General features: G+C 32.4%; 1 protein-coding gene across 5 annotated transcripts in view; it reads left to right on the top strand.

The window, feature by feature from the left end:
• PCDH15 (protocadherin related 15) overlaps positions 1–20,280 on the top strand; it is a 1,592,394-nt gene that overhangs the window by 1,124,594 nt on the left and 447,520 nt on the right. For all 5 annotated transcript variants that reach the window (XM_070487986.1, XM_070487962.1, XM_070487971.1 and 2 more), the window contains one exon: positions 3,465–3,620. In XM_070487986.1, the coding sequence (XP_070344087.1) occupies positions 3,465–3,620 (156 nt within the window). The remainder of the gene's footprint in view (positions 1–3,464; positions 3,621–20,280) is intronic.

The following is a 20,280-nucleotide window of genomic DNA, read 5'->3' as shown; positions in this document are numbered from 1 at the left end:
CCAGGTGACCGGGTTATATCTAATTTATGGGCACTTAGCAGAACTAAGTGGGAGCTCAGTGCACAGTGCATCCGATCCTATGCCTGCAAAGATGGTGACCTTTCTGTCCCAGTGCTACCACTCAATATACAATTAGAAGTTGAGAGGAAATGGTTTTATAGGTCTCTCTTGTAATATTTAGAAGATAAATAACTTTAGAAGAACATAATTCACCTGATTGTCTTCCAAGAGGTTTGCCAAGGGATAAAAGTACAAGTATTTATTCTGTTTTTTACTTTACAATGGAAATATGCAGGACTTTTCTTAAAAAGCCTATTAAAGCAAACACTTTTAAACTGATAGTAAAGATGGAGGTCATCTAATTCGAATTCCTCCCAGAAATCTTCAAAGACCTAGTCTTTTTAAATGATCTTTTAGCCTCAAGCTTGCAGATTTTCAGTCATGAGCTTGCTTTATAGGATCATCCATTTTATTCTGTGCTGCTTTGCATTAGTGGAAAACCTCTATTTATATTGAAAATATACGCTTTATAATACTTTTTATTCATTGTTCTTATTTCTGCTCTCTGGGACTCCAGTGAATAAACTAATGGATCTTTTCATAACAACCATTCAGAGGTCTGGTTAATCTTGTGTTTTTTTGCTTGAATATCCTCAATTTATTTATTTATTTATTTGGTGAGGAAGATCGTCGCTGAGCTAACATCTGTGCCAATCTTCCTCTATTTTATATGTGGGATGCTACTTCAGCATGGCTTGATGAGCAGTGTGTAGGTCTGCACCCAGGATCCAAATCTGTGAACCTCGGGCCACCTAAGCAGAGCATTCAAACTTAACCACCATGTCACCAACCCAGCCCCAAACATCCTCACATTTTATCACACATTCTCAAGGTGTTCAGACTGCACATCCTATTTGCCCATAATATGGTGCTTATTATAATCCACTGATCTCTGCAGCTATTATTAATGAATATGAAGTTCGTATTATGTTCCAGTGGCCCATTTGCAGTACTGGAAAGATGTAAAACTTGTAAATAAAAGATGTAAACTCATCTTTTATTCATCAAAATTTCACAATTACGTTTTCACATTAATATTTGTAGCCATTTATTATATTTGGGTAATTAAGTTTTTTTCAAATATGAATAAGGTGATAAATTTATTACTGTAAAAATATATCATTTTTGTAACCTATTATTCTGACATTAAAATGATTTTGAAACGATTTTTGTCATTAAATGTATTGTATGTTCCTTTTAGCTTTGTGATATTCACAGGTTTTATACACATGACTTTAAAGCCTTTATTTATGTCAGCAATTAAAAGTGAAATGATATTAGATATGAGAGCACAAAGCTATGTGATGCTTCACTAGATACCTTCCTCCATATGATAATAATGTTTCAATATATTCTCTTTAGGTACAGTTATTCAACCAGGTACAAATCAATTGAACTACTTTTTCTTTATTGGCCATAAAAATATCTAGAGACTAAACACTGTTTGCTTCAGTTTGGATATAGTTTCGACATTTTGCTCATTTAGAAATGTGGTAACTGGCATTTTTAAGGAATCTATCCTAGCTTTCTGTAATAATTGCTATATCTTTAAATTGTTTTTAATACAAATATTTAATAATTTATTTTAAAATCTAGGATAGGTCATATTTTATAGATTCCGCATTTTTCACTTCTTTGGAAATTTAGCTTTTTATAAGTAAAAAAATAGTTGACATCCGTTATGTGTTAATATGTGCCTAGCACGTCATAATTTCTTATAATACTTAGAGTGATTCTAACATATCATCAGTGTTTATTATTATCCATGTTTCAGAGATGAGCAAACTAAGCACAGAGAGATTTTGCACCTAGATTATATAGTTAGTAGGCTATGAAACTAAGACTGGAAGTCAACTAGTTTGACTCGGGTAGTACACGATCACCTCTCCTAAGCACAGTGCTAGTTACTGAGTAAAGAGATTTAGTCATGACTGAAACGACACCCCAGGCTGTATGGAGTTTCCAGTCTAGTGAAATTTGTTTTATGTATAAAACAAATATATAAAATGTGTAATATGCCAAGTGGTAGATGAGAAATGCAATAAATAACAATAAATAGGGAGAAGAGAAGTTGAAAGGAAAGAGCAGGCTGGTGCCGTGACATTTTAGATGGGGTGGTCTGAATAGATCATTCTGCTAAAATGATATATTTAGGGAAAAATTTTATAAGGTCAAAAAAGATTTAAAATATCACACAAAGGAATATTTTGTAGAGTTAAACACTTTAGAGTCAAACAGGTGTAGATGTTCATCTCAATTTTGCAAGCCCTTACCCAAGGGATCTGAGTAAATAAGTGCCCCTTTGATCACACTTTTCCCATTTCAGGAATTTATCAAAAAAAAAATACACAAGTTATCACATAGTTATGTCTAGAATTTTTATTGAAGTATTTTTTATAATGACAAAAATTGACAACATAATAGGGGCTGGCCCCGTGGTGTAGTGGTTAAGATTATATGCTCCACATTGGCAGCCCAGGGTTTGCAGGTTCGGATCCCAGGCACGGACCTATGTACCACTCGTCAAGCCATGCTGTGGCGGCATCCTATATGCAAAATAGAGCAAGATTGCCACAGATATTAGCTCAGGGACAATCCTCCTCAAGCAAAAAGAGCAAGATTGGCAACAGATGTTACCTCAGAGCCAATCTTTCTCACACACAAAAAACTTGACAACATAAAACATCTCATTATAAGTTTTTTACTTAGACAAATTCTGCTATAGACTCATAATGGAGTGCTATTAAATCGCATAACGTAGCTTCATAGTCATATACAGCAAAATGTGACAGTAAATCTATATTTACAAATATGGGATGATATTCACTGTGTATGTGTTTATAATAGGTGTATATTTGGAGAGAGGAATAGATTAGCACAATAAGCATTTGAATGTATAGAATGAGTAAATTTGGTTGGACTGTGAATGAGTTCTCTTCTTTTGGTTATATTTTAATTTTTATCAAATGTGAGCATATAATATTTTAGCAAAAATATAGATGAACACAAATGTTATACAATTTCTCTTCTCCAAGGATTTTATCATTAACGTTTTTATAAATTAGAAGTTCATATTGTTGCTTCTTTAACTTTTGAAGGCACAGAATTTGTTTCATCCCATCAAACCTCAGTGTTAATTCTGTGTGATTGTATTCATCTCAGTCCTCTAATTGTGAACATAATGCTACCTGAGACTCTATATTTTGAGACACAAAATTGAACAATGGAGTAATCACGATTGTCTTCCCCTGTCCTTAAAATAGTGCAAAATGGATCAATTTTAATAGGTTGTTATCATTTAAAAATGAACAAGAATAGAAAATTTTATTAAATAAAGTGATTTGACAGTAATGAGAAGCTTCAGTTTCAATTGATTTTATAAAGATGCAATTTCTGCATTGCAGCCACCAATGAACATACACTCCATCGTGGTGCAAGTCCAGTGCATCAACAAAAAAGTGGGCACTGTTATCTACCATGAAGTTCGAATCGTGGTGAGAGACAGAAATGACAACTCACCCACATTCAAGCATGAAAGCTACTATGCCACAGTGAATGAGGTCAGTTTCCGTTTACTCTCTGTGTCCTTTTTATTGATAAATGTAACTAACTGTATACTATAAACAGTTTGAAATGATTGCTCTATAATAATAGGCTTAACTATTTAGAAATGTAAGGAGAACACTTTAAGGAATAGTGGTGTAGAAGAAATAAGGTCTGGATGACTCCTGATATGATTTCAGGAGTTCATTTTGCTACAGGAAAAACCTGTTAACTCTATCTATGTGTTTGTTTATCTTTTGCACAAGTCAAGTCATACTGTAATTGTCTTTCTCTGCCTGATTTATTTTGCTTAGCATAATACCCTCAAGGTCCACCCACCCACGTTGTCACAAATGGCAAGATTTCATATTTTTTACACCTGAGTAGTAGTCCATTGTGTATGTCTATATATATATACCATATATACCATGTACAAACGTATATATACCACATCTTCTGTATCCATTCATCCGTTAGTGGGCACTTGGGTTGCTTCCAAGTCTTGGCTATTGTGAATTATGCTGCAGTGAACATAAGGGTGCATGTATCTTTATGCATTCCTGTTTTCATGTTCTTTGGATAAATACCCAGAGTTGGAATAGCTGGATCATATGGTAGTTCTTTTCTTATTTTTTTGTGGAATCTCCATACTGTTTTCCATAGTGACTGAACCAATTTACATTCCCACCAGCAGTGAAGTGATATCTCATTGTAGTTCTGATTTGCATTTCCCTAATAATGAGTGAAGTTAAACATCTTCTCATGTGTCTGTTGGCCATCTGTATATTTTCTTTGGGAAAATGTCTGTTCATATCCTCTGCCTATTTTTCGATGGGGTTGTTTGTTTTTTTCTTCTTGAGTTGTATGAATTCTTTATATATTTTGGAAATTAACCCCTTGTCAGATATATGATTTGCAAGTATTTTCTCCCAGTTGGTTGGTTGTCTCTTCATTTTCTCCAGGGTTTCCTTTGCCTTGGAGAAGCTTTTTAGTCTGATGTAGTCCCATTTTTAAATTTTTTCTTTTATTTCCCTTACCTTGAAGAGACATTCATTCAAAAAGATACTGCTAAGGCTGATGGCAAAGTGCATACTGCCTATGTTTTCCTCCAGAAATTTTATGGTTCAGGTCTTACATTCTTTAGTCCATTTTGAGCTAATTTTTCTGTATGGTATAAGATAATGGTCTACATTCATTCTTTTGTATGTGGCTTTTCAGTTTCCCAACACCAGTCATTGAAGAGACTTTATTTTCTTCATTATATATTCTTGGCTCCTTTGTCGAAAATTAGCTGTCCATAGATGTGTGTGTTTATTTCTGGGCTCTCAGTTCTGTTTCATTGAGCTGTGGGTCTGCTTTTTCAGCTAGTACCATGCTGTTCAGAGTACTATAGCTTTGTAGTATATTTTGAAATCAGGACGTATGATACCTCCACCTTTGCTCCTTTTTGTCAGAACTGCTTTGGCTATACAGAGTCTTTTGTTCCTTATAAATTTTAGGGTTCTTTGTTCTATTTCTATGAAAAATGTCATTGCGATTCTGATTGGGGTTGCGTTGAATCTGTAGATTGCTTTCGGTAATGTAGACATTTTAACTATGTTAATTCTTCCAATCCGTGAGCATGGAATTTCTCTCAATTTCTTTATGTCTTTAATTTCTTTCAACATTGTCTTGTAATTTTTAGTGTACAGTTCTTTCACTTATTTGGTCAAATTTATTCTAGGTATTTTATTCTTTTTGTTGCAGTTGCAAATGGGATTATATTCTTCTTTTTTCTTTCTGCTAGTTCATTGTTAGCGTGTAGGAATGCAACTGATTTTTGTGTGTTAATTTTGTACCTTGCAACTTTACTGTATTCGCTAGTTCATTGTTAGTGTATAGAATTGCAACTGATTTTTGTGTGTTAATTTTGTACCTTGCAACTTTACTGTATTCGCTAGTTCATTGTTAGTGTATAGAATTGCAACTGATTTTCGTGTGTTAATTTTGTACCTTGCAACTTGACTGTATTTGTTAATTATTTCTAATATTTTTTTTGGTGAATTCTTTAGGGTTTTCTATATATAGAAACATGTCATCCACAAATAGTGACAGTTTTACTTCTTCTATCCCAATTTGAATAACTTTTATTTCTTTTCCTTGCCTAATTGCCCTGGCTAAGACTTCCAATACTATGTTAAATAAGAGTGGTGAAAGTGGGCATCCTTGTCTTGTTCCTGATCTTAGAGAAATACCTTTCAGTTTTCCACCATTGAATATGATATTGACTGTGGGTTTGTCATATATGGACTTAATTATGTTGGGATATCTTCCCTTCTATACCCATTTTATTGAGAGTTTTCCTCACAGTGGATGTTGAATCTTGTCAAATTCTTTCTCTGCATCTTGAGATGATCATGTGATTTTTACTCTTCATTTTGTTAAGATGGTGTATCACGTTGATTGATTTGCAGATGTTGAACCATCCCTGTGTCCCTAGAATAAATCCCACTTGATCATGGTGTATGATCCTTTTAATGTATTGTTGTACTCTATTTGTCAATATTTGGTTGAGGACTTTTGCATATATGTTCATCAGCAATACTGGCCTGTAATTTTCCTCTTTGGTATTGTCCTTATTTGGTTTTAGTATCAAAGTAATATTAGCCTGGTAAAATGGGTTAGGAAGTGTCCCATCATCTTTAATTTTTTGGAAGAGTTTGAGAAAGATATGTATTAAGTCTTCTTTGAATATTTAGTAGAATTCACCAGAAAAGCCATCTGGCCCTGGACTTTTGTTTCGTTGAGATTTTTGATTGCCATTTCAACCTCTTTATTAGTGATTGGTCTATTCAGATTCTCTATTTCTTCTTGACTCGGTTTTGGGAAGTTGTATGATTCTAAGAATATATACATTTCTTCTAGGTTATCCAATTTGTTGGCATATGGCTTTTAATAGTATTCTCTTATAATCTTTTGTATTTCTCTGGTATCCATTGTAATTTTTCCACTTTGCTTGTGACTTTATTTATTTGAGCCTTCCTTCTTTTTTTCTTAGTGAGTCCAGCTAAAGGTTTGTCAATTTTGTTTATTTTTTCAAAGAACCAGGTCTTAGTTCCATTGATTTTTTTCTATTTTCTTTTTAGTCTTTATTTCATTTATTTCTGCTCTGGTTTTTATTTCCTTCCTTTTGTTGACTTTGGCTTCATTTGTTTTTTTTCTAGTTCTTTTAGGTATAATGGTAGATTGTTTATTTGAAAAGTATTGGTATGATTGATTATATTGGACACTTTAATGTCTGAATCCACATACATGCTTACTGAGGCTCAATAGGAGCTATTTATTCTCATTGTAAGATATTGAACTAATTTTTTTTGTATCTCTGAGGTGGTAAGTAAATACTGGAAGAAAATATTTATTTGAGATTGTATTAACTAAAGTCATTTTCTCAATTTTAAAACCAAGTTCCAGCATATTCAAAATATTTAAATATAAAGCACAACTAAATTCTGATAAGAAAATACTGATCAAATTATAATAAAATATTTTAAAAGTAATATTATTGCTTTTATTAGAACATGCTTTTTGCTGTTTACTGTTTTGCTCTGTTATGTTTTCCCTTTGAGCCAAAGACTCCTTTTATGTTATTTTTTTAAACAATGGTTACTTTATTAATTTTTTATTATTCCATCAAGTTAGAAAATATTTCTAAAGCACCTCTCACATCGCCTATTATGTGTACTTTAGAAGCACAAAAATGAACCATATTTTTAATAGTCCATATTTTAGCAAATCATCTTTACTTCCAAGTTGTTTTTTTAATCTTAAAAAATATGTACTTACTTTATAGGAGGAAATCAGTTTGATTTGGCTATTAAACACAGCATTAGGCCTTTAACCTCTACATGCTTTTTGAAATTATTTAAAATATCTCTCATTTATCTCAACATTCTTCTATTCATAAAAAATTGAAGAACTGATCCTGCTCATACTCTGAGACTTCCTAGATTTTATTACCTAAAAACATAAACTCTTCTTTTAAATTTAACAGGATGAGTTACTGTTCAGTGAATGCTTAACCTTTTGAGCTACCTTTTATAACAGGTTTCTGCTAAAACAGTCAGATTCTAATTAGTGTAATTAATCATGATACATGATTAATTATTTTAGCATCTTATTTGAGCATCTGAAGTATACTCTTTGAATGAAATTTTGCTTTGTTTGTTTGAGTGCTAACTTCATTTGGGTATAAAGTGATAGTCAGATGAATTATCTTAGGCAGTAGATCTAATTGTAAAATCAGTTCTTGTACCCTATTTAACCGTTCCTGGATAATTATCTTTAGTTCATTTTTCATAAAGAAACTTATAATGTTCAATATGAAATTCAAATTATCCCATGTGATTTGACTACTTGCACTACCCCCTCCAATAATTTCAGCACCTTGCTGAAAAATAACCTTTTCAAATACTATTTTAATCATGTCTCTCTCCTATTCAAAAATTGTGTAATTTCTCATTATTGTCAGGAAAAAGGTCAAATATTTCCATCAGCTGAGTTTCGAGGCCTTCCATAGTTTGACCTTTTGTCAATGTATTCTTAACTTCAAATTCTTTCTGATAATGCCTCACTCTGTTCAGATTAATTTCATCATGTCTCACAAATATTTCCATTACTTGGGCTTTGCTCACACTGTTCATTTCAGTTAGAATAGGATCCTCCTTACCTTGCAAGTCTCCAAGTTTTCTTCATCTTTTAAAGTTTAACTCAAGACCTGTTTCCATTTCCTATTTCTGTAGTCATCCTGGACTATTTACATTCATTGATCTTCAATTTCTCCAAACCCTAATGGTTTTCTATTGCAAAAACCATTGCATTGACATTTCCCTATAGCCAACTAAGGCAATTTTATCCCACTGATACTATGGACATATCTTCTATGGTTTGATTGTATAGAATGTGTGTAATTGATGATCATATTTCCCCCTTTGATTTTGCTCCTACTCTCTCATATCTATTTTCTCAAAAAGAAGCAAAAGCTTATTTAAACCTCAAAACATAATCACAAGTAAAAAGTGAAATTTAGCAAGTTTTCTCATCCTTCATTTATTTGAGCAGTTCTTCCATAGTAGTAGATCTTAGTTTAATTGGCTTTAATGTATAGCTATATATTCATTGGGAAAATACATTGCAATTATATATGCACATATGTGTTTGTGTGTGTGTGCGTATCTATCTCCTGCAACTATAATGCTTTCTGTAAAATAAATTAAATGAAATCGGCTTCACTCTCTGAAAGACTGAAAGATCTTTTCCCTGCTATTTCCCCTTGTAGTACAAGACATGCAGTTAATGCAGTTAAGACAAGAAAAATCTAAAAGTTTTTCAAAAAAAAAATTATGCAGAGTTTAATGGATTGTTGGTGTCAAAATATTTTACACTTCATTACAATCCAAAAGACAGGTATAATGTCATTATCACAGATTTATAAAAGAAGTCACCAAAATTAAAGTGCTGATTAGTCACTCTCCTTCTTCACTATGAGAAAACTAAGATGGGAGCAGTAGCGTGAATGGCTATGTTACACAGTAAACTGTTGGTCACAAAGTTGAGAATAAAATGCAAGTCCTTAGTTCAAGCATCCTTACCCTACTTATTAATAGACATCCTATAATGCTAAGTTATAACCACTTTCATGTAACGGATTTTGAAAACAAATATCAAGCTTTATAATTATGGTATTACATCATAATATTATAATCACACAGTACTTTTATGAATGCCTTAAATATCAGTCTCTTACACTCTTTGTAATCATGTTCTTCTATTAGTGTGTCAAGAATTCGCTAAAACATTAATGGCTGTATCTAAATGTTGAGCAAGAATTATAACAAGGTTTCTATTTCCCTGTTTGTAAGACATCTCAAGTATTTTTGTATCTTTGGGTAATTGGCGATTCTCAATTAATTTTGGACAATTGTTTCATTAAGTACTTAGTCTAGTTGGTTTGAAGAAAAAATTGCACAGTCTAATTGTTACTGATCATTCTTAAGCAATTTTTGGAAGATAAATATTTTCTGGCAGCAATGTCTTTAATAACACATGCATCCCATCGCATAAAACTCCTTTTGACCTAATAAAAAGTAAACAAGGGCAAGTCAAGGCAGACATAATGTTTCCTTGGGCCTATGAAGAATTAATCTCAAGATAATATATAGGTTATATTTGTCCTGTTCTTTAATGATCTCTTCACAGATGGGGTAATTTTTTTTTTGTCAATATTAATTTTTCTCTTTATCACCTTGAATATCACCTTAAATGTACTTTGCTGCTGTGACATGATGTGATTTATTGGAGATAATTTGTTGGCACTTTCTGGAAGAATGTTTCCTTGCATTTCTCTTCACAGGTAGATGGTTTCCAGTCTCTTAGAAAGGAAGGAAGGAAGGAGGGAAGGAAGAAAGAGGGAGACAGAATGAGAAAGGGAGAGAGAGAGAAAAAACTCAGATTTTCAGTTATCTTAAGCCTATAATCTATAGTTTAGATAGCTTTTCATTTTCTTTTACTTTGCTTTGAAAATGTGCTTACTGCAATATGCTTTGTAATTCTTAATAGATTAAAAGTAGTACACAATTTCATTGTATTATGTAGGATGTGTTTTATTAGTGTGATATTTTCCATCCTTCTACTCAAATAGAGATTACTTATAATCTATTTAATTCTTTCCACTTTGGAAAGGAAAGGATTTAGTCCAGATATTGCCTATGCTTTCCAGAAAATGTACCTTTCTTCATATTTCACTAGTCTATATATTGTTTAGATTAATTATGGTTTGTTATTTTATAGTTTCATTTTGTTTATTTAATTAGGCTATTTAATTAATAACATCTTTGCTTTGGATATTACTTTTAAAAAATAAAATTTATATGTGTAATAAAATTGTCTTACATTGGGACAAAAGCAGTTGAGAGTTCTAAAACTATGGGTGATTTTTAAAATTTTTATGGTTTCTGAAATTTCCATAATGAGGTGATATTTTTCCTATGGGATATACAAATTCCTAAGAATATAAAAAAACAAAGCCAAATGTAGGCAATTGACATGGAACACAATTAAATATAAGAATTCAGAAATCTTGAATATAAACAGATGGAAGTAGATATACCACATAGTCAGTTACCGTGCAAAAGCTGATTTAGGCTGTACTATTATCAGACTAAATGGACTTTATGGGAAAACACATTGGTTGAGAATAAAAGGAACTTTTCATAATGATAAAGATTCAATTTGCCACAAAGTTATGGCAATTGTGAATTCAACTGAGCTTGATAATATGGCCTCAGAAATAATAAAGTAGAAATTAATTGAAAGAATTAAAAGAAAAATAGAAAAATCTGTTATCATTAAAGAATATTTTAAAACATGTGATAGGTAGAAAAATAGCTCCCCAGAGATGTCTATACACTAATCCTTGGCAAAAGAACTTTACAGACATGATTAAGGTATGGAAGTTAATCAGGAGATGATCCTGTATTATCCTGGTGGGCCCTATCTAATCACATGAGCCCTTAAAAATGAGAGAACCTTCTCTGGCTGGAGCCACAGAGAATCAAGGGAAGAGGCAGCTGAAAATATGGAGCAGAAGGAGAGAGCAAAGGGAATCAAAGAGTGAGAAGGACCCAACCCGCCTTTGCAGGCTTTGAAGATAAATAGAGCCTTGAGCGCGGATTGCAAGCACATTCTAAGAGCTGAGAAGGAAACCAGCTGGGAGCTCCTAGGTCCCTTAGCCCTAAAATGGCAAAAATAATAAACTCCCCCAATAACCTGAATGAGTTTGGAGGTGAATTCATTCCCAGCGTCTCCAGAAAGGAGCCCAGCCTGCAGACACCTTGATTTTTAGCTTGGTAGACCTGCCTCCAACTTCTGACTGATCTAACTCTGAGATAGAAAAGTAGATATGAATTTAACCCACTAAATTTATGATTATTTGCTATGGCAGCGGTAGAAAATTAATGCAAAACCACTCAATAATTGACAAAATAGGTAAAGAAAAAATAGCAGTAAGGGAATAGAAGATTTGAACAAAATTGAACTGGTAGGTTCTTATGGAAGAAACACTATGCTCAACAACTACCGAACTCATTCTTTTCAAGCACATGGAACATTTAAGAGAATTTACCAAATGTTAGGCTATAAAGGAAGTGTCAACATATTCCAAATGACTGAAATTATACAGAGTATGTTTTCTCATCACAGTGCGATTGAGCTTAAAAATCACTAAAAATAACAGAAACAAACTAGAAATTTCCCATATATTTAGAAAATGACATATAAAACTCTCATGATCACAAATGGCATTATTGTATATGTAGAAACCTGAGTATTTACAGAGAAATTATTACAGTTAAAAAATGAACTTGGCAAGTTTGCTGGAGACAAGATCAATATTTTGTAAAAAAGAAGTAATTTTTTATAAACTGGCAAAAAATAGAAAATGAATTTTAATAAGTAATCCCCTGATCCTAGGACCTAGCAAAATGGAGTTTCAATTAATCCATTTATTTTAAGTTAAATTGAGCTTTTTTTTATTGATTGGTATCTGAGCTAACATCTGTTGCCCATCTACTCTTTTTTCTTTTTTCCTTCTTCTCTCCAAAACCCCACTAGTACATAGTTTTATATTCTAGTTGCGAGTGCCTCTGCTTGCGCAATGTGGGATGCTGCCTCAGTATGTCCTGATGAGCCGTGCCATGTCCCATGTCTGCACCCAGGATCCAAACCCACAAAACCCTGGGCCACTGAAGTGGAGCACATGAACTTAACCACTCGGCCATGGGCCCGGCCGTCAGGCTTTTAATTTAAAGGAAATAAGATCCCATGTCTTGGTAAAATAGGGAGTAACCATAACTTGCATACATTGTTGGTGGATGAGTAAGTTGGCACAATTACTTGGGAAATCCGTTTGTATTGTCTACAAAAGTTGAACAGATAGATACCCTATGACTCAGCAATTCTGCTCTTGTATATATACCCCAAAGAAATTAGTACATATGTCCACCAAAATATATGTGCAAAAAGGTTCATGGAGATTTCTCCATAATACTCAAAAACTGGAGACAGAGCAAATATGCAACTAGATTTGGTTTATCATTTACTAGTTGCATTTAGCTTTAAAGAATTTTTAATTTTCTCTCTGCTTCAATTTTCTCACCTAAAAAATGAGAATGCAAATATTAGAATATCTACTTTATAAAGTTTAGTAAATACATATAATAAATTTTAAAACAGAAAAGAAAAAACACCCCACAGATTTTCAGTGTATCACACATTTCCTATATATTTTGTAACTATTTTAAGAGCCTATCTGAAATGGGTTTTCTTTATACCACTTATCTACACCTGATATCATATATGTATTTATTTGTTACTTGTATATCTTCCCCATTAGAACTGAATCACTGTTAGAGCTGGGACTTTGTTTTGTTCATTGACAGTGCCTGGCACATTGTAGGAGATCTATAAATAGACCTATCAACGAATTCTGAATGGTACAGTCACGAAACAGGAAAGTGTTATTTAACATATGTGTTCACTTTGATTTTTCCTGAGATAAAAGAGTGAGAGTTTGTTTTGAGTTAAATTTGAAAAGAAGCTCGTACATGGTAAAGATTTTTAAGAAACACGTAAAACTTTTCTGGAGTATTGTGATAAATTACATAGGTTAACACAACAGTGATGACAACAAAAGAAACACTTTTTTTTAACTTGGTAAATATGAGATATGTGAATTATAGTCCTTTTTACATAATTCTAGAGGGAAATTATGTATTTGGGTGAATTATAACACTTTTACATAACTCTAGGGGGAAATTATGTATTTATTCAGATATGACTATTATACTGCTTGAGAAGTTTTACCCTACTTTTCATGTCCCAGAAAAACTAAAGTGATATTGATTAAGTTACATTAATATAGTCCCCTTTGACCAGATGTCCCTATTTTTTCTACAAGACTTTCCTACATGCACAGCTTTACGAGGCTCAGTGCAGAGGGTCCCAAGTGCATCACAGTCAATTCATTAAATCGATGTTTGATCAAGTTCTTGAAGTTCTTAATAATAGGAAACTTTAAAGGATGCTTCATAAATCTAAATTTAAAATGCCATTTACTATTAGGAAGGTGAAGTTAGCAGTTTAAATAACCTTGGGTTTCAGGAACAGTCTAGTTGTCTCATAATTATTGACATTACAAGTATAATGAAAATCATATCCTGGTTAAGAGCTTAAATATCTGTAAACTTTAGATTCATGATAATTTTGTATTTAATTTTCTTCTTTTATTATTAGGCATACTCATTAGGAACTAACTTTATATCAGATCAATTTTAAATTTATTCTCACCAAAATTTGTTCATAGAAAGATTTTTGCACAGATCTTCTTGCCAATTTAGCGGCAGCATATCTCCTGAAGTTGAATGGAATAAGGACGGGTTACAATATTAGTAGTAGGTTAATTCTAACAATTATCATTTATTGAGTACATTTTTTAATGCTAAGTGTTTTCCATGAAATATCTCATTTAAAACATTCATATCTATGCATGGACTCAAATTATGTATATTATTTTCATTATATGGACGAGAAAGTACAGAAATAGAGATGCACTTATTAATTTATATTTATTAAAATGCCCAAGCATTTATTAATTTCAGTGCTAATAAGTGGCAGATCTAAGCCAGAAACTGAGGCAGCCTCGCTCCAAAACTGAGTGCTGGATCACCATATTGTACAAAGGCAAGAGAATAATAGAGCTCAGATATACATAGAAAATTCCATGCAGTTTTGAAAATACTTATTTCTTCCCCATGTCTTAAAATAAGGTTTTTCTGAAAAGTAAGGAATAAAAAAATAAGACCATTAACATGAATACTACTAACACTAATTCGAAAAGAGTCACATGTGCTGTTTGGTCTAACTTATCACCTTGATTCACAGTTTAATAAAATAATTTTGTGCTAGGTAGAGTTATGAGACAAGAACAAAGCCTTTGGACTCAGCATTACCTATGTTCCAATTTCAGGATGATCATTTTCTGTATGCATAATCACAGAAAATTGATCAATTTCTAAAAGGCTTAGTTTCCTCAAGGGAAAAAAACCCACTGTATTTAGGTTAGTGATTGAAGACTATAGGACATGGAAAATTTAGAGTGAAGCCTGTGGTTCTGGGTACATTCTAGGGACTCAGTGAATGGTAGGAATGGCGACAATAGTGAACTTCCTGCTTATATCCAGCAGTCTCCAGCTCTATCCAATCCTGCTTCCCAAAACTTAATTTGCAAAGTAAGATATGCCTGAATATTTTCACCATGAAACAGTTCTCTTTGCTGAAATGTTTTATTAATTTAATTTTAACTTTACCACCTTTTTTAGGATAATAGTTGTACACCTTATATCCATTCTAACTATATTGCCAGTATTGTATATGTGTGTGTATATATATTTTTAATACTTTTTCTATAGAATGTCTATAGGTTCATGAAGAATTATAAAAAGTAATGTAAAGATGAGCATATCAAGATGAGCATCTTGATATTATTCATGTACAATAGTTGGCATACCATAGAGGGTATTTCACATTAGCTGGTATCATATGCAGGTTAAATTAGGATTTTTATTTTACTTTACTTTAAATGCTGTCATACTTATTTCTCCTAACATGGCATAATCATGTCCTTCAACAATACCCATTAGGTTAATGTGCTCGTTAATTTTTAAAAATTGGGTTCTAAAATATTTTAGTATTTTTTTAAGGTTTAAATGAATGATTAAAAACATTTTAATGATATTATCAATCAGCAGGAACCAAAAGCTGAACTTTAGCCAAATTGAACCATAGCAAAGTATGAGAATCTCTCCCTTGGTCTCTCTTTCGTTCTCTCTCTCTCACACACACAAGTCTACCTCATTGAATTTTTTGGGTAAGAGTTGGTTCAAATGTATGTTATATATTTATACAAATTAAATGTAATAAAAATGAGCAAAGTTTTATTATCTTTAAAAACTTTTTCTTATAATAAATGATATGTTCAAGTCTTGGACTTTGTTATAATGAGAGTGGCCATGGAAATGGTCTGTTTATGACCATATTTTCTATTATTTATTTAAACAGTTTCCTAACTATTTAGACCTAAGTGATATTTTAGTAAAGGTAATGGATTGCCCATATAGCCCACATCCAATGTCCCTTATTGTTAACATCTTTCATTAAGATGGCACAGATTTTCAACAACCAATGAATGAACAGTGAAACATTATTAACTCAAACCCATATTTTATTTAGATTTCCTTAGTTTTTACCTAATGTCCTTCTTTTTGGTCCCAGGACCACATCTATGATACCATATTACTTGTAATCATCATGTCTCTTTAGTCTTCTCTAGACTGTGGCAGTTTTTTACTTTCTGTATTTTTGGTGACCTTGATGGTTTTGAGTACTGGTGAGAAAATCTTTTTTTTTAACATATATATACTATATGCTATATATATAGCAATTTATACTATAAATTGCTTATGTGTACAAATACCATATAGTCATATACATAATATATATTATATATCACATATATAGATATATGAAACTATTTTTTCTCTATCAATGAAGACTAAGTTGTACAAATGAAACCACTTAAATTCATAATACTTTATTATGTATTTCCTAAAAGCAAAGGCACTGTTCTACATAACTGTATCATCAAAACCAGGAAATTACATTCATACAGTATTAGTATATAATTCTTAGATCCCATTCAAATTTTGCTGAGTTTTCCATTAAACTCTTTTTTGGTCAAAGATTCAATCTAGGATCAAACATTGCATTTAGTTACCATGTATTTCCAGTCTCAATCTCAGTACTTTAGTATTTCCTTGACTTTAATGACCTTAATAATTTTCAAGAGTGGTAAAGTTTATAGAAAATTTCTCAGTTTAGATTTACCTGATATTTCCTCATGATTATAGATTTTGTTTATGAATACCACAAAAGTGATATCATCTTCTGCATAGTCCATAATAAAGAGACAAGCAATGTCAATGTGTCCTGTTACTGATAATGATAGTTTTTATTACTTTGGTAAGAGTATCTGCCAGCTTTTCCACTATATTTACTAGTTATTTTGTACCTAACAACTAATAAGTAATTAAAACTATTTTGTGGAAGATGACTTTGACTTTGTAAATATCCTGATCCTCATCAAACCTTTACCCAATATTTTATTTACTGATTTGTGAAACATTGATTTTTTGCAAAACCATTGATGAAAAGGCAAATTACTGTGGTTGGATATATTTTCTTCCTTCTTCTCTTTGCCCTTCAAGCATTTATTGAGTGCTTTTTCAGGCATTATGCAATGCACTAGCAATAAAGATTTGATTACTAATGAAAAAGTTAGCATTTTGAAATCATGATGAATTTGGGAATTCATGAAATAACTTGCTTATTGAGAACCAATCTGTTTTCAATAGTAATAATTATTTAATATGAGATGTCTATAATGCAGGGACTAGCTAAGTTGAATTTCTTTGCCCTTCTGTAAAATATCTCAAAAGTATTTTTCCTTAGGGCCAAACCTAATTTATCTTTGGTGGAATACATAATCCAAATTCTGTCATTTCAGATTATCTGTTTATCTTGGGTTCTATTATGTGCCAAGTTATATTTATTTCCCCTTTCATTTCTCTTTTCTCAAAAGTTTAATAACTACAAATATGAAATTTCTGAAATAATACATTTCACAGTTCCTGAGAATTAACATTTTAAAGTTAGACAATCTGTGCTGCAGTCTTTCTCTACCAAGTATTAGAATTATGACATCAGACAGAAGCTCCCTTAGCCTATGATTCCTTAACTATAAAATAAGTATAACAACAAAAAATAATGTCACAAAGTTGCATTAAGGATTAAAAGAGATAAAGTTTTTGGAGCCGGCCCCCTGGCCACGTGGTTAAAGTTGCACATGCTCCACTTTGGCCTCCTGGGCTCATGGGTTCGGATCCTGGGTGCGAATCTGCTCTGCTCATCAGCCATGCTGTGGAGGCATCCCACATACAAAGTAGAGGAGGATTGGCACAGATATTAGTTCAGGGACAATCTTCCTCAAGCAAAGAAAGAGGAGGATTGGCAACAGATGTTAGCTCAGGGTGAATCTTCCTCACAAAATAAAAAGAGAGAGAGAGAGAATGTTTTTAAAGTACTTAGTACAGGGTCTGGTGATCTTTTCTTTCAAGTCATCTCTGACTTAGATATATGCTTTAGAAATAGTAATGTATTTGAAAACCAAAGGGGTCTCCACAATTGAATTGCAAAAAGATTTGTAAACAGGCAGTACTTAGGGGAACAACATTGAAAACTTCAGCTTTTACTCACAGTGATGAAATGATGTTATCTCTGAATCTATTCAGTTTGAGCTTTCACTTTCCTAATCAACCTCTCTTAGTTTTGAGCTCTTCTTTCACATTTCCTCAGGACTGTATCATGTCCTTCCATTTAACACATGCATTTTTGAACATCTGTTCTTATCAGAGTCATTCTCGTAGATCTAAGAGCACAGATGGTCTCCATGAAGAAGCATAACAGTGAGATTCCATATACAGTTAACTATTTTTTAAATACATTTTATATGTTTTCTTTACATTCTCTAGATATAATTAGGTGATTTTTAAATACAAGTTAAATAATTCTTTTTTTTTTAGAAAAGTGGTCCATCATATTGGAAACTTGATAAATGTTTTCAACTACTCAAGGAATAAAAATCACTGGACCTTCAGAGCCATTCCCATCACAGAATTTCTTTGAACAGACAGTGCTAGCATTTAATCTACAGCTCAAAAAAGCTTCTGAAGAAAGAAAGGAGACTAATTCCTAGTTCCTTTTACTTGTCCTCATTTTCTTCCTCAGCAGATTAGGCACATTCTTTCTGGGAAGCAAGAGACAGGTACAGTAGGAGAGGAAAAAAGAGAAGGAGATTAAGGCAAGGGAAAGAAGCACATGAAGATGTGTTTTCTACTTTAAGCATGTAAATGGGATTCAATCTTCCAGCTGCTTTAAAAGATTCAACTATTCGACTATTTAACAACTTTCAAATTTAATAAAGTCTTTCATCCATGTATTCTCTCTCTGCATGTATATGTGTAAACACATACATACACACACACATATATTTTAGCTTCACTGAATTAAGTTTTTACTTAAGATGAGTAGAGCACTTGTCATTCTCTCTAATAATAATCCTTTATCTTATTTTGAAAATACTTATCTACGTGAATTTGCCTTTAATAATTTCTTCACAGGAAATGATTTTCAACATTAATTGTTTAGCTTTTATGATAAAAAAATGGAGTCAAGATTTTATACACAGTTGTAAAAACCATACTATGTAAATGGGAATATGAAGAACAAATGTAATTCCTTTCTTAATTTTTCTCTTGGATTTGAATAAATCATTGCAAGATAACATCTACTGAATGTGAATTCAAGAATGTGTACTCTTTGCCATCAATTCTAGAAAGTTTTAAGATAAATGTTAAATAGTCATTTGCTTTGGATAAATCTTTGAATAAAATAAATATTATATTAACAAGTTAATATAAAAACAACATAATAGTCACAGAAACAATGATTTTGCCCATAATAAGCTTTCAATAAATAATCATAGATTTAGAGATAATGTAATTTCATCGTTGTGAGAAAAAACTGAAGTTCTCAACAATGTGTACCTGTTTATAGATTCATCACCCCACTTCATTTGTGGAGACCCCGTTGCTTTTCAAATGTATCACTATTTCTAAAGTGTGTTTCCAATGTAGGAATAACTTGTAAGATAGAGTCATGAAATTATTTGAGGAGGAAGTTAAAGGCTGAATTATAGCAAAGGATGAATGGCTTCTAATTTGGAAAGATTATTATTATGGAAGCTGATCTTCACACCATACAGTGTAATTGAGAAGACCCTCAAAATAAGTGTAAGGAGAGAAGAGAGTAATCATTTTAAAATAGGCTTGTCGTCCAGGACTACATAAATTAGAGTCCAGGAATTTACAACTTCTTGCATAGATGACTATGGAAGCACTGTGGGTAATCTTCAAAGGATCATGAAGTATGATCAAAGTACCAAAAGATTGTATGGTCCCTGTTGCAGTTAAATCAGCAATTTTTTCACAGAGTGTTACATAGTGGGTATACAGATTTTGGTCATTTAGAACATGGGAATCTAATCTTTACTACTGCAAAATCAAATACTCAATTTTTTTCTTCACTAATGAGAAACTAGATCAGGGATCTATTAGTTCTCTAGAGAAACAGAACTGATAGGTAGGTAGATAGGTAGATAGATAGATAGATAGATAGATAGACAAAGATATAGCAAGGGAGATTTATTATAAGGAACTGTTTCATGTGATTTTGGAGGCTGAGAGATCTTAAGCTCTACAGTCAGGAAGCTGGAGACCCAGGTGTGCTGATGATATAGTTCCAGTCCAAAACCCAAGTCTGAGAACTAGGAGAATTGATTGTGTGTAACCTCTAGTCTGAATCTAAATCAGAGTCAAAAGAAGACAGATGTCCTAGCTCAGAGTCAAGCAAGGAGAGTGAATTCTTTCTTACCCAGCTTCTTTTATTGGATTCAAGCCTTCAATGGGTTGG

Source organism: Equus asinus, chromosome 2 (genome assembly GCF_041296235.1).
Source record: "Equus asinus isolate D_3611 breed Donkey chromosome 2, EquAss-T2T_v2, whole genome shotgun sequence".
In the NCBI taxonomy this organism is placed as follows: domain Eukaryota; kingdom Metazoa; phylum Chordata; class Mammalia; order Perissodactyla; family Equidae; genus Equus; species Equus asinus.
This window is presented reverse-complemented; position numbering and strand designations above follow the sequence as displayed.